Source organism: Lissotriton helveticus, chromosome 1_1 (genome assembly GCF_964261635.1).
Source record: "Lissotriton helveticus chromosome 1_1, aLisHel1.1, whole genome shotgun sequence".
Classification (NCBI taxonomy): domain Eukaryota; kingdom Metazoa; phylum Chordata; class Amphibia; order Caudata; family Salamandridae; genus Lissotriton; species Lissotriton helveticus.
Genome location: NC_136057.1, coordinates 495,671,132 through 495,686,014, shown reverse-complemented (window position 1 = coordinate 495,686,014; position 14,883 = coordinate 495,671,132). Strand labels below are relative to the sequence as shown.

The following is a 14,883-nucleotide window of genomic DNA, read 5'->3' as shown; positions in this document are numbered from 1 at the left end:
CCGCACGCCCAACTGTGTATGAGCTTCATGTGGTGAAAACAATTATTTTATCTTGGATGTACATATGCGATGGCTGCCGCTGACGCTTGGGACACCCACTACAGCCTTTCCAGTACAATGCTCCAGCCATCAAAAGTGACCTTTTAGGGCGTCCTGGTCCCAGTAGTCCAGATAGCCATTTCTTAATGATGTTTTACAGCCCTTGGTGCTGCATTGTTCTTTTCTGTAGAAAATGTCAGCTATGGAAGCCTGGACGTGCCCTCATATTCGGCCATGAATATCCCCCCGAACGTCTGTCTTCCTGGCAGTATCACTCGATGGTCGTCAAGGCAGGCCACTCACGCTGCCTGCACACTGCATGCACTCACAGCTTTCTCGCAGGCACTCAAAGGCCTTCAGCCACTTGCATGGTACCTATGCATCCAACAGAGGCCTTTGACACTCATTCCTAGGGCACCCACCAACAAAATGCTTCACAGGGGTGAAAGGGGACCCCCTTTTTTTCAGGGTCCCTTGTAAGACCAACCCTTATTGTTTCTGTTAAAAGGCATGGAGCTAATGCACAAGCTCCAGCCACTTACCGATAAAAGTTTTAGGAGGACATGTTCAGAGTGGCCCACCACATGCCAGAAAGGGACATTGTCTTTTTCCTTGTGTGGTCCTCCTGCTTCCCATCTGTTCTTCCATGTGCAGGGGTTTAAAATGGAGGTAAAAAGTTCTAGATGATGGAGGTCCCTATTCAATCTAAAGATGCCATATCATTCATCCTCCCTTAACAGGCACTTCGAGCGATTAGGTCATTGTCTGTCCCACCCCCTTGCATAGCAGTCTGGGCAGAGTCAAAATGGGTCATACCCCTCTAATGAACTAAACTCTGCCTATCCAGGTCTAAATTGTTCACTCCAAGCTTAGAAAGAAAATACTCCCATATGGATAATGGAGGCAGAAGTCTACCACCCCTCACATTGTTTCATATGGGGGCATCCTGCCACGTAACCATAAAGAGGGACAGCTAATTAGTTTATCAAGATTTCACGCTGCGTCCTTCCTCTGATGTGCCTATTACTTCAGGTAGACCTCTGAATTTCCAGATGGCTAGCAGGATAAATACTCTTCCAAATTAGGGTAGGTCAAAGCATGAATTACATTAGTGCTAGCTCTCCCTGGAGTAACAGAGCATTTTACAAATGTCCTTTACATTACATTACATGCTGTTATACATTTTCAACAATGTGCAGTGCCCCATATCTAGAGAACAACATAAACATGCAGTCTGAGTTCTAAGGAATAATCAAAGATGCCTCTGGGACATCCATGTTACAGTTAAAATAGTTTAAGGCTCTTTTTTAATTTCTCTTAAAAACCTGTGTAGTCACTAAGGGCCAGAAGTATCAAGCGTTTTCCCGTTCGCAAACGGGAGATGTATCATCCCAAAAGGCAATTGCAAAATAGGGAATCACAATTTTTGCGATTACCTATTCTGCAACTGCATTTAGAGAATCGCAATGTGCGTTTCTCTAAATGCTATTCAGGAAGCGCTTTTTAGGTCTCAGGACCGTAGGCTTGGCCGTAGGCCAAGACCGGAAGTCCGGAGATTTATTGTTACTTAGAGTGCATCAACATCCCGCCTCTCTTTTCGTCTCTCCTCCATTGGCTGGCTTCCTAAATGGAGGCCAGCCATTGGAGGAGAGAGCCGTCCCTCCAAAGAAGCTCTGTCTTTTTCGGATTTGGGGGCGTACATTTTCACAAACAAAACACACGCCCCCGAATGCGAAAATTACCATGCTTTCTCCGAGGCATTTCTGCTTTGCCTCGGAGAAAGACGGTGGTGGTTTCCAGAGCTGCTCTGCTCGTCCCCCCTCCCTCCGCAGCCCTCCTTCGTCCCGCTCTCACCCCCCTCCCTCCGCCCGCAGCTCTCCTTCGTCACCCCCTCCCTCCGCCCGCAGCTCTCCTTCGTCCCGCTCCCCCCTCCCTCCGCCCGCAGCTCTCCTTCGTCCCGCTCCCCCCCACCCCCTCCCACATCTCACGGGGCGTGATTTCCCTCTTTCACCCTGTCTCCTCTTTCGTTCTTTCTCTTGTGCCCTCGCTTGCTATTTTTTCTTTTCCCTAATCCCCAACCTCGTATCCCTATTTTGCTCGTCATCCCGCCCTGGTATTGTTTTCTCCTTCCTCTCACTCTTCACATTTCTGTCTGCTACCTCTTTCATTTGTCTTTCTCCCATCTGTCCTTTACTCCATTCACACACTGTACTCCACCCCACCCCTTTCATTAAAATATTTCTTTATTGTTTAAGCCGAATCTTTGTAGGGCGCACCCCGATATGTCATTCACAAGCCCACGCCCTCCCCACCTCCCATCAGTACATGTTAGCACTTAATTAGACTCTAAGGAATAATGGGGGTGGGGCTCCCAGGGGCGGGAGGGAGTGTGCCTGCGTTCACTGTGTGATTCAGTGGTGTGTCCCCGTGATGTGCACAGTGCGCTGTATAGTACACGAGTCACCGTTCCCTGGCCTGCGTGGGGACAAGCGCCTTCCTGCAGTGTATTCTAGCGCTCTGTTAATGTCCCATTGTGTGAAGCGCACAAGTAGAGGGAGGGGGAGGGGAGTGAATCTGATGCTGAGCAGTGGAGCGCAGCACTGCTGAGTCCCGGCCTCTGTCTCATCTCGGACCCCGACCATCGCCGGAGACTCGACCTCTGGCGCACTCACCCGCCTGTCACCTCTGAGTCAGAGCACACTCTGCTGTCATCGTCCCTGCACTCTCGTCTCAGTGTCAGACCTCTCTTACTCTCGTCTCAGTGTCAGACCTCTCTCACTCTCCTTCTATAAGTACCCAGTCCAAGTGCATTCCCACACAAATCTTGCTTAGTGAGTTGAAGGGTGTGCAAATCAGGGAAGCAAGCCTTCACTAATAATTTCTTAGCACCTTGGGTCCAGTCATAAGATTTTTGCAGAAATAACACCTTCCAAGGGAAATTAGGCCTTGGCTGGAATCACAAAATAATAAGTGTACGCAGATAACTATTTCAGACTGAGCAGCTAAAGTTTGCTCACTTGGAGCATACAAATATCCCTGAACATATTCCCATAGCCAACTTAACTTTCTAAAAATAGATTTAACAAACCGATTTTCCTTGTAACGCATTTCCCACAGCTGGCCCAATTCCGTAACCAACTTTCCACATGACCTGAGGCCACAGGACCTGAGGTTGAACGCACAGTGCAGGTTCTGTACGTATTATATGAATGTTGATTCTCAACTTCAGTTATGTTGCCACCGGTTCACTGATTGGCAAATGAGTTTATTCTCCAGTGTATAAAAATGCGCTTTCAGCCTTTAATGCATTGCTTTACTTTTGTCGAAGCTGCAAGAGGGATTTTTCGAGGATCAAGGGAACGTCATACTCCAAAGAATATACGATCTCAATGCTGGATCAATGTTTTTTTTCCAGGGACTTATTTTCGGGGTCTTAAACATAGGGGGAGAATTGCGATTCTTTAAAGCAGGGTTGCAATTTAAACAAGCATTTACAATGCAATGGTCTCGGCAATATTATAGGTAGAGCTATTGGCGTTGCTCTTTTTTTTTTTTCTATCCCTAAATAAATGGCATTGTCATTTATATTGGCAATAGCTTAATTGCTTGCATATGCGAGACTTATTGCATTAGCAGAGAGATGTCATAAACAATGAAGAACATGGGTCCAAAAATCTCCTGTAAAAGGAGGACAATCATTTTGGTTAACATTCGCGTTATCAGAACTAAGCCCAACCACCCTCTGAATTATATCAAATCCACCGTTTACAGTCTGATACTTCTGTGCGCCTTTTCGATTTATGTAAATGGCAATGCTAAGCAGGGCCGCACTAGCAGAGCGTCTACCATCTCCTTCATCGTCCTTCCCGCCCTAACACAGCCCTTCCACAGCCCTTCCACAGACTACACCTGCTAGAGAAATAGAAGAGGAATGCTCGGTCGCCACTGCCAGACACTGCTGCTTGACCTGCATCAGCTCGTGAATCAGCTGCATGATGCAACTGCAGCCAGAACATTTTCCCCAGACCACAGGAAGACCACAAATGAGGCGAAGGAGCTGGACTGTGTTAGGTTAGGTTATGTAGTGTATTTGTAAGGCGCACCACAAGGGTGATGGTGCATGCATGAGCGTGATCATGCTACAAAACTGCATTGAGAATCTCAGGGAACCCACCATGATCAATAGTAATTTACCACCAACTTCACGTTGGTGGTAAATTGCAAATCCTTGGAAAATGCACAATTTTGCATTTTTCTAAGTGCAATGTGGCACACATACATGCCCTTAGGGCATTTATATATGCCACATGTGCACACTTGCATATTTCAGGTGTGCAACAAGGTGTCCTTTTGGCACCCTTGAAATTGCATGCGCAATTTGCGAGTACTTATTGGGATTTCACAAATTGCACATGTAATTCCCTTTCGTTCCTATGGGCCTCTAGGCCCACAGAAATGAATAGGAGGCCATTCTTTATTTGCGACTCACAATTTGCAAGTCATAATTAAGGAATGCAAAGGAATCGCAATTTTATTTGCGAAACCAACATACATTGCATTTTGCAAGTCCATAATAGCGAATCGGTAAAATTTGCTATTAAGAACTAGCAAACTACAAAGTTGATACATCTGGTCCTAAATTCCTTGATAAGATCTTCCTTAAGAAGGACCCTTAAAGAGAACTTGGTGCATAGAGAAGGATGTACCCCAATTTAATTAGGCTAGCAAGAGTTTGAACATATGTACCAGGAAGACCAAGCTCGTCTGAGCAATTGCACTGGCATTACAGAGCTTACACTACAAAATTTCCTTAAAATCTTTCCTCCATAAGCATTATGAAATTACCAATTTGCAATTAGTATATATTCCAAAGCATACCTTAATGTTGGAGAGATTAAAAAGGAACCTTTTCCAAATAGGGAGCCAGTGTAATGCCCTTAGATGTGTGGATACATGTGTCCTCAGTGGTAGGCCTAGAAGAGTACAACCTGCTGCGTTTTGAAACGTCTGCAGTTTTCTAATCAAATAGTCAAGCAGGCACAGATACAGAGCATTACCATAGTCAAGCCTCAATGTAATTAAGGCCTGCACTACCTGTTTCCGAGCCAATAAAGAGCAAAACTTTCTTAGCATATGCAACAGGCCAAAACACGTCGTCACCACTGCATTAACCTGAGGCACAAACGAGAGCCCGCCAACAAACTTAATATCTAGATTCTTAGACTAGCTAGTCTGGAGTGGTGGAGGGGAAGCATCCAAATGCCAAAGACTGCCAAGGCTTTTGTACCTTTACACCAAAGAGTAGTTCTGTCTTTTCGGCATTACATTTGAACTGGTGAAGTGTCAGCCATTGGAAAATGGCTGTCAGACAGGTTCTCATTTTTTTGTCTGGGAATCCTACATCTCCTCCCTAGGAAAACAGTAGCTGGGTGTCATCAGCATAAGAAATTGTTGTTGCTCCCAGGGCTTCTGCCAAAAGAGCAAGTGGAGAAAAAGAAATATTAAATAGTGTAGGAAGCAAAGCCAAGCCCCGAGGCACTCCAACTTGCAAATCACGCAACCCAGATGAATAAGAGGGACCCCAGATCTCTTGACACCCTTCCCTCAAGGAAGGAGGCCAACCAGTCCCATGCAGAACCCCTAATTCCAATAGTATGAAGATGGGCCAAGGGTGTGGTATGTACTACCGTGTCGAGGGCTACAGAGGGATCTACCATAATCAGCACTGCCCTCTCGCCGACATCTAGGGCACCCCTGATATAATCTACCACTTTCACTAGCACAGTTTCCGTACTGAAACTGGGGCAAAAGCCAGACTGGCTTGGTTGTAATAAAAAGTTATTTTCCAGGAACTGGGAGAGCTGATGGTTACCGTGCTTCTCTAAGACTTTCGAGAGGGATGGAAGCAAAGAAATCGTTCTGTAATTGGATGGCTCTCAAGGGTCCGTCTGGGGTTTCTTCAGCAGCAGCAGGATTTTTGCCTGTTCCAGGTGGGAGGCACTATTGCTAATGACAGAGAAGCATTCAGAAGTTTATTGGCCACTGGATTAATTATGTCTTCCCCATAAACCAGCAGGTCCGGGAGGCAAGGGTCAGATGAAGATACAGTCTTAAGGCTGTGGATCGCAGAAAGAGATCCTTCCAAGGAGATACTATAAAACCAATCAAGAGTCATATGTTCTGATATTGGATATGGCCAGGTCCAACTTTATCTCTCTTTTCAAATTTCCCATACTGTTAAACGTCTTATTATGATTGTTTCCATAGGGAATGTACCTCTTATTAACCAGAGCGATGGGGTAGTAACCCTTCTAATTCTCCTCTCTAAACTCATTCAAACAGGAATTCTAAATTTGTTTCCCATGCTGAATTTAGGCACACCATTAAAAGACCTTAAAAAAGATATTAAATTCCTATAATAAACAACTATAATCCAGATACACATAAAGCTCTGATGTAATTATTTAGGAATCTTCCTAACTGCAGCAGATCCCCGACTAAGGCGGAGAAACATCTCTTCAATGCTTTTCAGCAGTGAAAAAATGGAAAAATAAAATGATATCACAATGTTGTTATCTTTTTATTTTTCTGTGCTTAAGCAAGCTTTGGTGCAGGCATGGCTTGGATGTCATCACAGCCACATGGGAGAGGAGTGGTTGTTGCACTTAAGTGCGCATGATGGTTTGGCTGGCCGCCTTGGGCTGGCCAAACAGTCATGCGCACTGGAGAAGTGTGGCTCACTGGTTAGAGGAGGCAGACCTGGAAGCAGAGGTCAGCCCGGGACCAGGGTTCAATTCCCGGCTCGGCGGGGTCTTGAGTCCTAAAATGTCCATGGACTCGACAATTCTCGCTCCGGTGCCTACTCGATTCACGGGTTCACACTCTGCGACTCTGGGCAATAGCTTGCTTAATCTCCACAACGGCCCCTGGCGGCGGGATGCCTGGCTTTCACCTTGCGGATACCCTGCCGGGGTTATCTCACAGGGGAATACCAGGACGGGTTCCCTAAGCAAGCGCTTAGAAACCGCTTGGTGATTTGCGCTATATAAATTCCTGTACATTTACATTTACATTTACATTTACACTTAGCATGTTCTCCACTCGGCTGTATTGCAGAGCCTGTGTGGAGAACATGCACAGACTCCCGCTCCCTGTCTGAGCACTGAACCAGGTCGCTCAGACCAATTATGAAACTACTGTAATGCTGGTGACAGCAGCATTGAGATTGACTAGGGGAGTCTGGGAACCTATGTGCTTCTAGTTCACAGAAGAGGACGGAGGAGAGGTGGCAGCTGGCCAGCCAGCAGGGAAGTAATATTTTCCTTTCTTTTTTTTAACCTCCCCCTCTTCTCGCCCCACTACTACTGCCTCAGAGCAGTTGCCACTGCCTCCTAATGTAATATTATTTTTTAAATATATACATTTTTAAGAGTTTCTTTATCATTGTTTAAGGAAATATTATTGTATTATATGAATGGCTCATTTTCTATTAAGGGGTCGATTCTGATCTCGTTCGGAAAGCATACTGAACAATTCGGTTCCTGAATGCTTTCCGGACAACTCGGATTTGGTGAGTCCGAATGAACAAGTATGATGCACCCGTATGTATCCTTATATGATTCGGTTGGACTCCCATGGACTTCAATGAGAGCCTGTGTAACGAGCATGAACACAGGCTCCCACTGAAGAAAAGGGTAGTTGGGAAAAACCTTGCACCCTGTAGAGGCACCCCTTGGTGGCTACAACACTGCACTTGGTTGGGAAAGGGGAATCCATGGATACCCCTAATGGCCCAATTTGGAGGGCCCCGGGTGAAGGGGGCCTGCTACATGTCCCTAAAGACCTAATCCAGCTGTCCGAATCGTTCATCGTACTTGCTCGCTTCGAAACCAAGTTCATAGAGCTGTGCGAATCGGCTCCAGAAAGGTTCGATCTCTCCGGATGCCTTTTGGAACCTATTCGGTCAGCGCTATGGGTTTCCAGGCATCGTACTTTGTCGTTCAGAACTGGGAACGAATCTTTCAGAAATAAGGGATCCGGATCGGATTGGACAAAGCCAAATCAGATTTGGAGCCCTTCCGACCAAGATCGGAATCGACCCTTAAGTATTGATTTTTTAAATAATTGTTTTATTGGTTTTATCATGCATTGTTGGTGTAGATTACAGACCTCAGTAGAGGTGAAAATCAATTTTTCTTTAAACTTGAAGATAAATTGTTCTTCTGATCCTGAAAGATAAGACACTCTTTATCTGTGTTTTCATGCACAGAAATGATTCAGATGCTAAGCATATGCATTAGCCAAACTCAATGAATCTATCAAAAAAACCATTGACACCATTGCTCCCCTAAAAAGACACAAACAACACCTAGTATCAAAACAAGAAAAATGGTATACAAAAGAACTGAGAGCAGAGAAACAAAAATGTAGACGTCTCGAGAAAGCCTGGAGAAAAACTAAAACTGAAAACAACCGTCTGATTTTCCTAAAGGCCCAATCAGAATACTATAAAAACATTAAGTCAGCGAGGAAACTACAATTGACACAACAAATAGAAGAAGCAGGTAACAGCCCTAAAGAACTTTTTAATATTCTACAAAATTTTATAAAACCCACAGCGTGTGAAAGTTCAGACGACTTTTCACAGGAATTGTGTGATAAAGTCTCGCTGTTCTTTGAGGACAAAATCAACATTATCTATGAAAAGATATTAGCTGCCAACAATACCAGCAAAAGTCAAACTAAAATCGGTCCCACCGCTACTTCTGTTTCAGACAATAAAACCTTCCTGACGCTTTTCCCTTCCATCACTCATACAGAGCTTCTTACTCTCTGTACTCATATCAAAACAGGATCCCCCAATGACCTTGTACCGGCTAAAATGGTCGGCCCTTTGATCCCATTATTAGGTCCCCACATTCGCGAAATGGTAAACATCTCCCTCAGAACAGGCCAAGTCCCGGCAGACTGGAAAAAGGCAGTGGTGAACCCAATAAGAAAGAAGGCTTCATCTCCCTGGACAGACCTATCCAACCTGCGTCCCATCTCCCTCCTACCTTACCTAGGCAAGATCACGGAGAAGCACGTGAACACCTATCTCTCGAAACACCTTGAAGCGACGGAAGGCCTGGACCATTCCCAATCTGGGTTCAGGCCTAACCACAGCACAGAATCAGCACTTCAGACAGTGATCAATAACATCAAAATGGCACTGGATGATGGTTGCTCTATGATTCTGGTGCTGCTGGACCTTTCCGCCGCTTTTGATACGGTGTCTCACAAGGTGCTTCTCCATCGCCTGAAGGAGGTAGGAATAGAGGGAGAGGCTTTGGCATGGTTGGAGAGTTTTCTGTCCGGGCGTTCCCAAGAGGTTAGGTTGGGCTCCCACAAGTCCACCTATCGGGAGCTCAATAAGGGGGTGCCACAGGGCTCCTGTTTGAGCCCGACACTTTTCAACATATATGTGGCCCCCCTTGCTAACCTAGCAAGATCTTTCGGGTTCACCCCTGTATCCTACGCTGACGACACCCAACTTCTTTTTCCCTTTAAAACTCTCACACCTGCAATAAAAAGATCTTTTGCAGAGGGGATGAGAGCCATTGCAGACTGGATGTCATCGAACTGTCTGCAGTGCAATGTTGGGAAAACAGAGGTTGTGTTGTTCGGTCAAGCGACAACACACTGGTCATCTGACTGGTGGCCTCTGGAACTTGGCCCTGTTCCCACCCCCAAGGTTAAGGTCAAGAACCTGGGAGTTTTGTTTGACCAACAACTCATTTTTAAGGACCATGTTAATCAAGTAGCCGGCACCTGCTTCCGGGCTATAGGGATGCTCAGACGTGTCTTTCCCTATCTCCCGGATCACCACAGGAAAACTCTGGTGCAGGCTCTTGTTATTAGTAGGATCGACTACTGCAACGGATTGCTCCAAGGAGCTAATGAGGAGAAAATCAAGAAATTGCAGGTCATTCAAAATACAGCCGCAAGGATTATCATGAATGCTCCTCCTAGGACTCCATCCTGTCCCCTGTTGTCTCAGCTTCACTGGCTTCCTGTGAAGAAGCGTGTTCATTTTAAGACTCTGTGCACCATACACAAGAGTCTAATGGGGATGGGCCCTAAGTATTTTATAGATATTTTTAAGCCTTACACCCCAGGACGCTCCCTGCGTTCCAGCGACCAGCTATTACTTAAAGTACCTAGAATTAAGAAAACCAGGCAAGGTGGACGCGCACTGGCCCATACCGGACCTGTTTTATGGAACTCATTGCCGCTCGGACTGAGGGCAATCACCAATCACATGGTGTTCAGAAAAAACCTAAAGACCCATCTGTTTCCCAGCTATTAACTGCCCTCCCATCCTTGGACACAGTCTCTTACTCTCTCTATACCTGCAGTTATAGCGCAGAGATACCCCTTCGGGGGTCTAGTCTGGCGCTCTATAAGCATATAAATAAAATAAATATGCTGTAGCCCCATTAGGAACCAACTGAGTGGTACTCTCCTGAAGACAAAAGCATTCAAGAATTCACTTCTAGTATCCTTCTTCTCAGCTGTTCACACTCAAATGGCACCATCGATAAGTCAAATCACATTCATTCACTACCACACAACAAACAGCAGCACTGTCAGGCACTTTGAAGAAACAACTCACCCAGGCTTCTAATGTCAATTGTTACATCCACAAATCCATGCTCCGCACTATGATACATGGCTTCCTTCAGTGCCTTCAGCTTGGCTTTGCTGCTGCGACTGGGGCACAAAGGAGCCGGCTGAGTCAGATCAGTTCCCTCTGCCAGTATCTCTTCCAGTGACAAGATGTCACTCTTCCCCTTCTCTGGCTGGGCCAGCAGCTTCCGAAACACGTTCCTGTCAAGCACAGCAAATGAAAGTTAAGACAAAGAACAAGGAAGGGGCTGAGATGATGCTTGCTGTAACCTGAACATGGGCAGGACAGCATTGTTACATTGTATACCTAGGATAATATCGAGGAACTGGATCAGTCTCAAGTTCAGAATCACTGCAAAAAGGGTGAGTAATGACTAAAACAATTTGGGATGCGATGTTTAATGTGCAATTTTAATGTATCATAATTTGTTGCTTACACAAGTAAACCATGTTCAGTGACTGAGAAAATCACTTGTTATATAACCATTCAAGCACAAAATATACCAAATGTGATGCCGGCTCATGCAAAGGATGCTCTGAGTTTTGAACTGGTTCTGGGTAAGTATGATTCTGTGCCAGGGAATGTACACAAAGTGATCAGTGCATAAATGCAGTGGCGGCTCCTCCACTATGGTGGAGAAGCGTCGCCCCCTACCTGCAGTGGCAAATGAAAAATATGATGATCATTTTATTTTTCGTCCTGTAGCCGAGTCTTGGGGCTGGGGCTGCAGCACTGCAGCAGGGGGAGGAGGAGTGGTGGTCCCAGCTGGCAGTGCGCCTGAGGGGTTGGCGGTCCGTCTTACCATGGCCAAACTCTCATGCACAATGACATCTCTCCGACCCAGCTGCGTTGCTGGATGGAGAGACCAGCGGGCTCAGGCTCCCAGCCCCCGATGGAACCCAAAACAAGCCTACTCTGCCCAATCCCAACACTGCCACTGCTCCCATGGGCATGACAGCAGCGCCTGAATTGGCCGCACGGGAGTCTCGGAGCTACAGCCTGTGCCCAGAGAGCAGTAGAGCAGCGAGCAGAAAACAGGCAGGTACATTTTCATAAAAATTATTTGTTTTGTTACAGAACCACCCCCTCCCTGTTGCCTCACCACATTTCCCTGACACCAACCGCTACTGCATGAACGGCATCTTGAACCAGATGCACAAGGAAAATGCTGGTTTAAAACTTTTTCAAAATTGATCAGCACCTGTACAAAACAGCCTTTTACCACTGCAAAACCGCACCTTACTTGGACAATGTAGATATTCTGACTACATGTCCTGGATTTGCTATATTCATTAGGAGGAATGCTTGCGTGTTTTGATGGCGCAAGAGCCTTAGGCTCTGCACCCTTAGAGAAATGCATAGTGTATGGTGATACAAGACTTCCTGTTGTGTAGAAGCAGAAATACAAATGTGACTAGATCAGTGTGTAACTGTGAGGAATAAAAGTAATTAGAAACAATTTAAGAAGAACAATTAGACACTTTGGGCTATGGTGTTGGTAATGAGAAAACACAGGCCTGGGGAATTATTGCACTTAGCGTGGCCTTGCGCCCCACTCAAGGGCGTGAGTAATCTCAATATAACACACTCCATTATGTCTAATTGCTGGAATGATTCCCCTCTACCATGCATCTGATTATTTCTGTTACTGCCCACTGGCGGCCGTCCAAACAGTAAAGCTGCCTTTATTGGTGCCCATTAGCCTGAGAAGTGTTCCCAGTCTGCCCATAATGCACTTTTACAGCTTTGCTGCAGAAAGAGAGCTAAATGAATAGACTGCAGCGCCATTAAAGAGTTCTATAGACTGGCAAGTGATCAGTGCGCCAAAACAGATTGTGCCAGCTGTGTGACGAATTGAAAGCATGTTGTCTTGTATAAAAAGGTGAAAAATAGCACCCATGCAGATGTCATCTGGGATGTGGACATGGAACCGTAGCCTATTTTAAGTACATATGACTGTCATAGGCAAAAGGGCCCAATTAAAGACATTCAGTTAACTTCCCACTGTTGGATTATTCCTATTTTTGGAACTAATGTCAATTGTTCTTGGAATTCACATAGAATTCTAGGGCTGCTGCTTAGATGCCATGACAGGCGTAGAACCCAGGGCAACCGAGTTAAATATTCACTTGTTAAAAGCAATGTAACAAGTGAAGGTTTGTTAAAAGGTACATGTAATGCATAAGTGAATCTGCACTTTTTCGTTCTGTTTTCTTCACAAGGATACATTTTCTGCATGGAAAACCTTGCGTCTAAAACACCACGGGGCATATTAGCAAGAAGCGCGTTAAAATGATCGCCGTTTTAGCAAAAGGAAACTGCCGCTAAAACAGCGATAATTGGCTTGCTAATATGCGTTATAGAATTCCAATAGAAGCCCAGGTTAGATGTCAACCTGGGCTTCTATTGGAATTCTATAACGCATATTAGCAAGCCCATTATCGCTGTTTTAGCTGCAGTTTCCTGCCGCTTCAACGGCGCTAATTTTAACGAGCTTCTTGCTAATATGCCCCCACGAGTTTTGGAGGTGTTCCACCCTTTTACTGTAGTGAAAAGTGATTTACTCCAGCCCTTGTCAGGAGTTCATCTGGGACCATTTGTAGGATGGTAAACTACAATTTCAAAGTCTGTAAATACCCACTGACTTGTGTGCTTGTAAGTTATTCATTACATAACAGGTGGACTCGCCTAGGGATGGCAAACACCCACTCCTATGGGCCGTTTGACTTACAGATACAATTACATAATATTGGTTTAACTGTACATGTGAACAGCCGTGGCCCGTGGATGGTGTTTGGGTGGGGTAGAGAGGCGGGGTGGGGGAGGGGCAGGGTGAGGGGTGCTAAAAACCGGAGTATGGATAATTGAAGGTAAGTAAACAATTTAATAAATAAAACGAATTTCGTAGCGCACCCTGCATCACATTTTGCGATGCAGGGCGCGCTACGAAATTCGTTTTATTAATTAAACTGTTTACTTACCTTCAATTATCCATACTCTGTTTTTTAGCGCCCCGCCCCCACCCCGCCTCTCTGTCCCACCGAAACACCCTCCACGGGCCGTGGCTGCATGTGAATTATGAGTTGTCTACGGCATAGTCCTGTTTTGTGAGTCAGCAAGTTGAATTTGCAAGAAAGGCATGTCCTGTTGCACACAAATGCACAATCATGTGAAAAACCATTTGTTAAACTACGGAATGCCTAGGGCATGACCTCCCGCATAGCCAAAACATTGTAGCTCCTACAAGTAAGCAAGTTTCTATAAGGACTCTGAAGTTTATCCTTGTTAGGTTGTCAAAGCAGTAAGGACTGCCTCAGAGGAAAGCTCGTGATACACATGATACAGGAACGGCGACACCAATACAGTATTTCAGTTATGAAATAGACAAGATACAATTCCCAAGCTAATTTAATTCTAAAGAAAAGATTTTAATGGTTGAAATGACACAAAAATAAAGTTAATCTGACATAGGGAACGAGAGCTTTTAAAAACATTTTTGAATCCTGTATCAGTTATATACAGTCTTTGGGAGAAAACATTCAACACACTAATGAGCTGGCTCTGATTCAGAAACGTGGGTAGTAGTGGGCAGCAGAGTATTCCTATTTGTACGGAAGTCAAGCAAATAACCAGAGGAAAGAGAATAGTTTAATACAAATGTTGTTCTTTAAAAACTTATTTTCACTCACTTGCAGCATATATTGTTGTTTAAAATGAGGGAGTTTGCTGAAAGAAAACGCCCAGATCTTCACAACTGGCTGTGTACCAACTTCTCTGGATTGTTCAAAGTCCCCTAAACTCCAAGGAAATTGATTTTGCTCAGCAGAATAAGGGTTCTACAACCTGCCACATATCCAGTTACAAACATTTTTGCTAGGTTTTGTTTAAGGGAGATGTAGTTCTTTTACACCTTTCTCCACGGGAAAGAAGTTAGAAGCTAGAAAAATACCTTAAACACTTTTCAACAGGTAAGAAGGAACTCTGCCGGCATACCACCTTCCGTTTCCTGACATTTTCTTTCCAAAGCAGCTCCTAGCCTTCAGGTTGGTCTCAACAGTGTTAATAAGATGAAACCAAACTGTAATTGGTGTATCTTCCTTGGTGGTCCTAATTGAAAATCAAATACACTCCCTTCTTGGGTGTTGCAAAAAAATTACCCAGTCCCTGCCCTAATG

The 14,883-nt window shown here is 45.1% G+C and overlaps 1 protein-coding gene across 1 annotated transcript in view; it reads right to left on the bottom strand.

Moving 5' to 3' along the window:
- ABTB3 (ankyrin repeat and BTB domain containing 3) overlaps positions 1-14,883 on the bottom strand; it is a 778,151-nt gene that overhangs the window by 91,970 nt on the left and 671,298 nt on the right. The window contains exon 10 of the mRNA XM_078673942.1: positions 10,694-10,908. Within this exon, the coding sequence (XP_078530068.1) occupies positions 10,694-10,908 (215 nt within the window). The remainder of the gene's footprint in view (positions 1-10,693; positions 10,909-14,883) is intronic.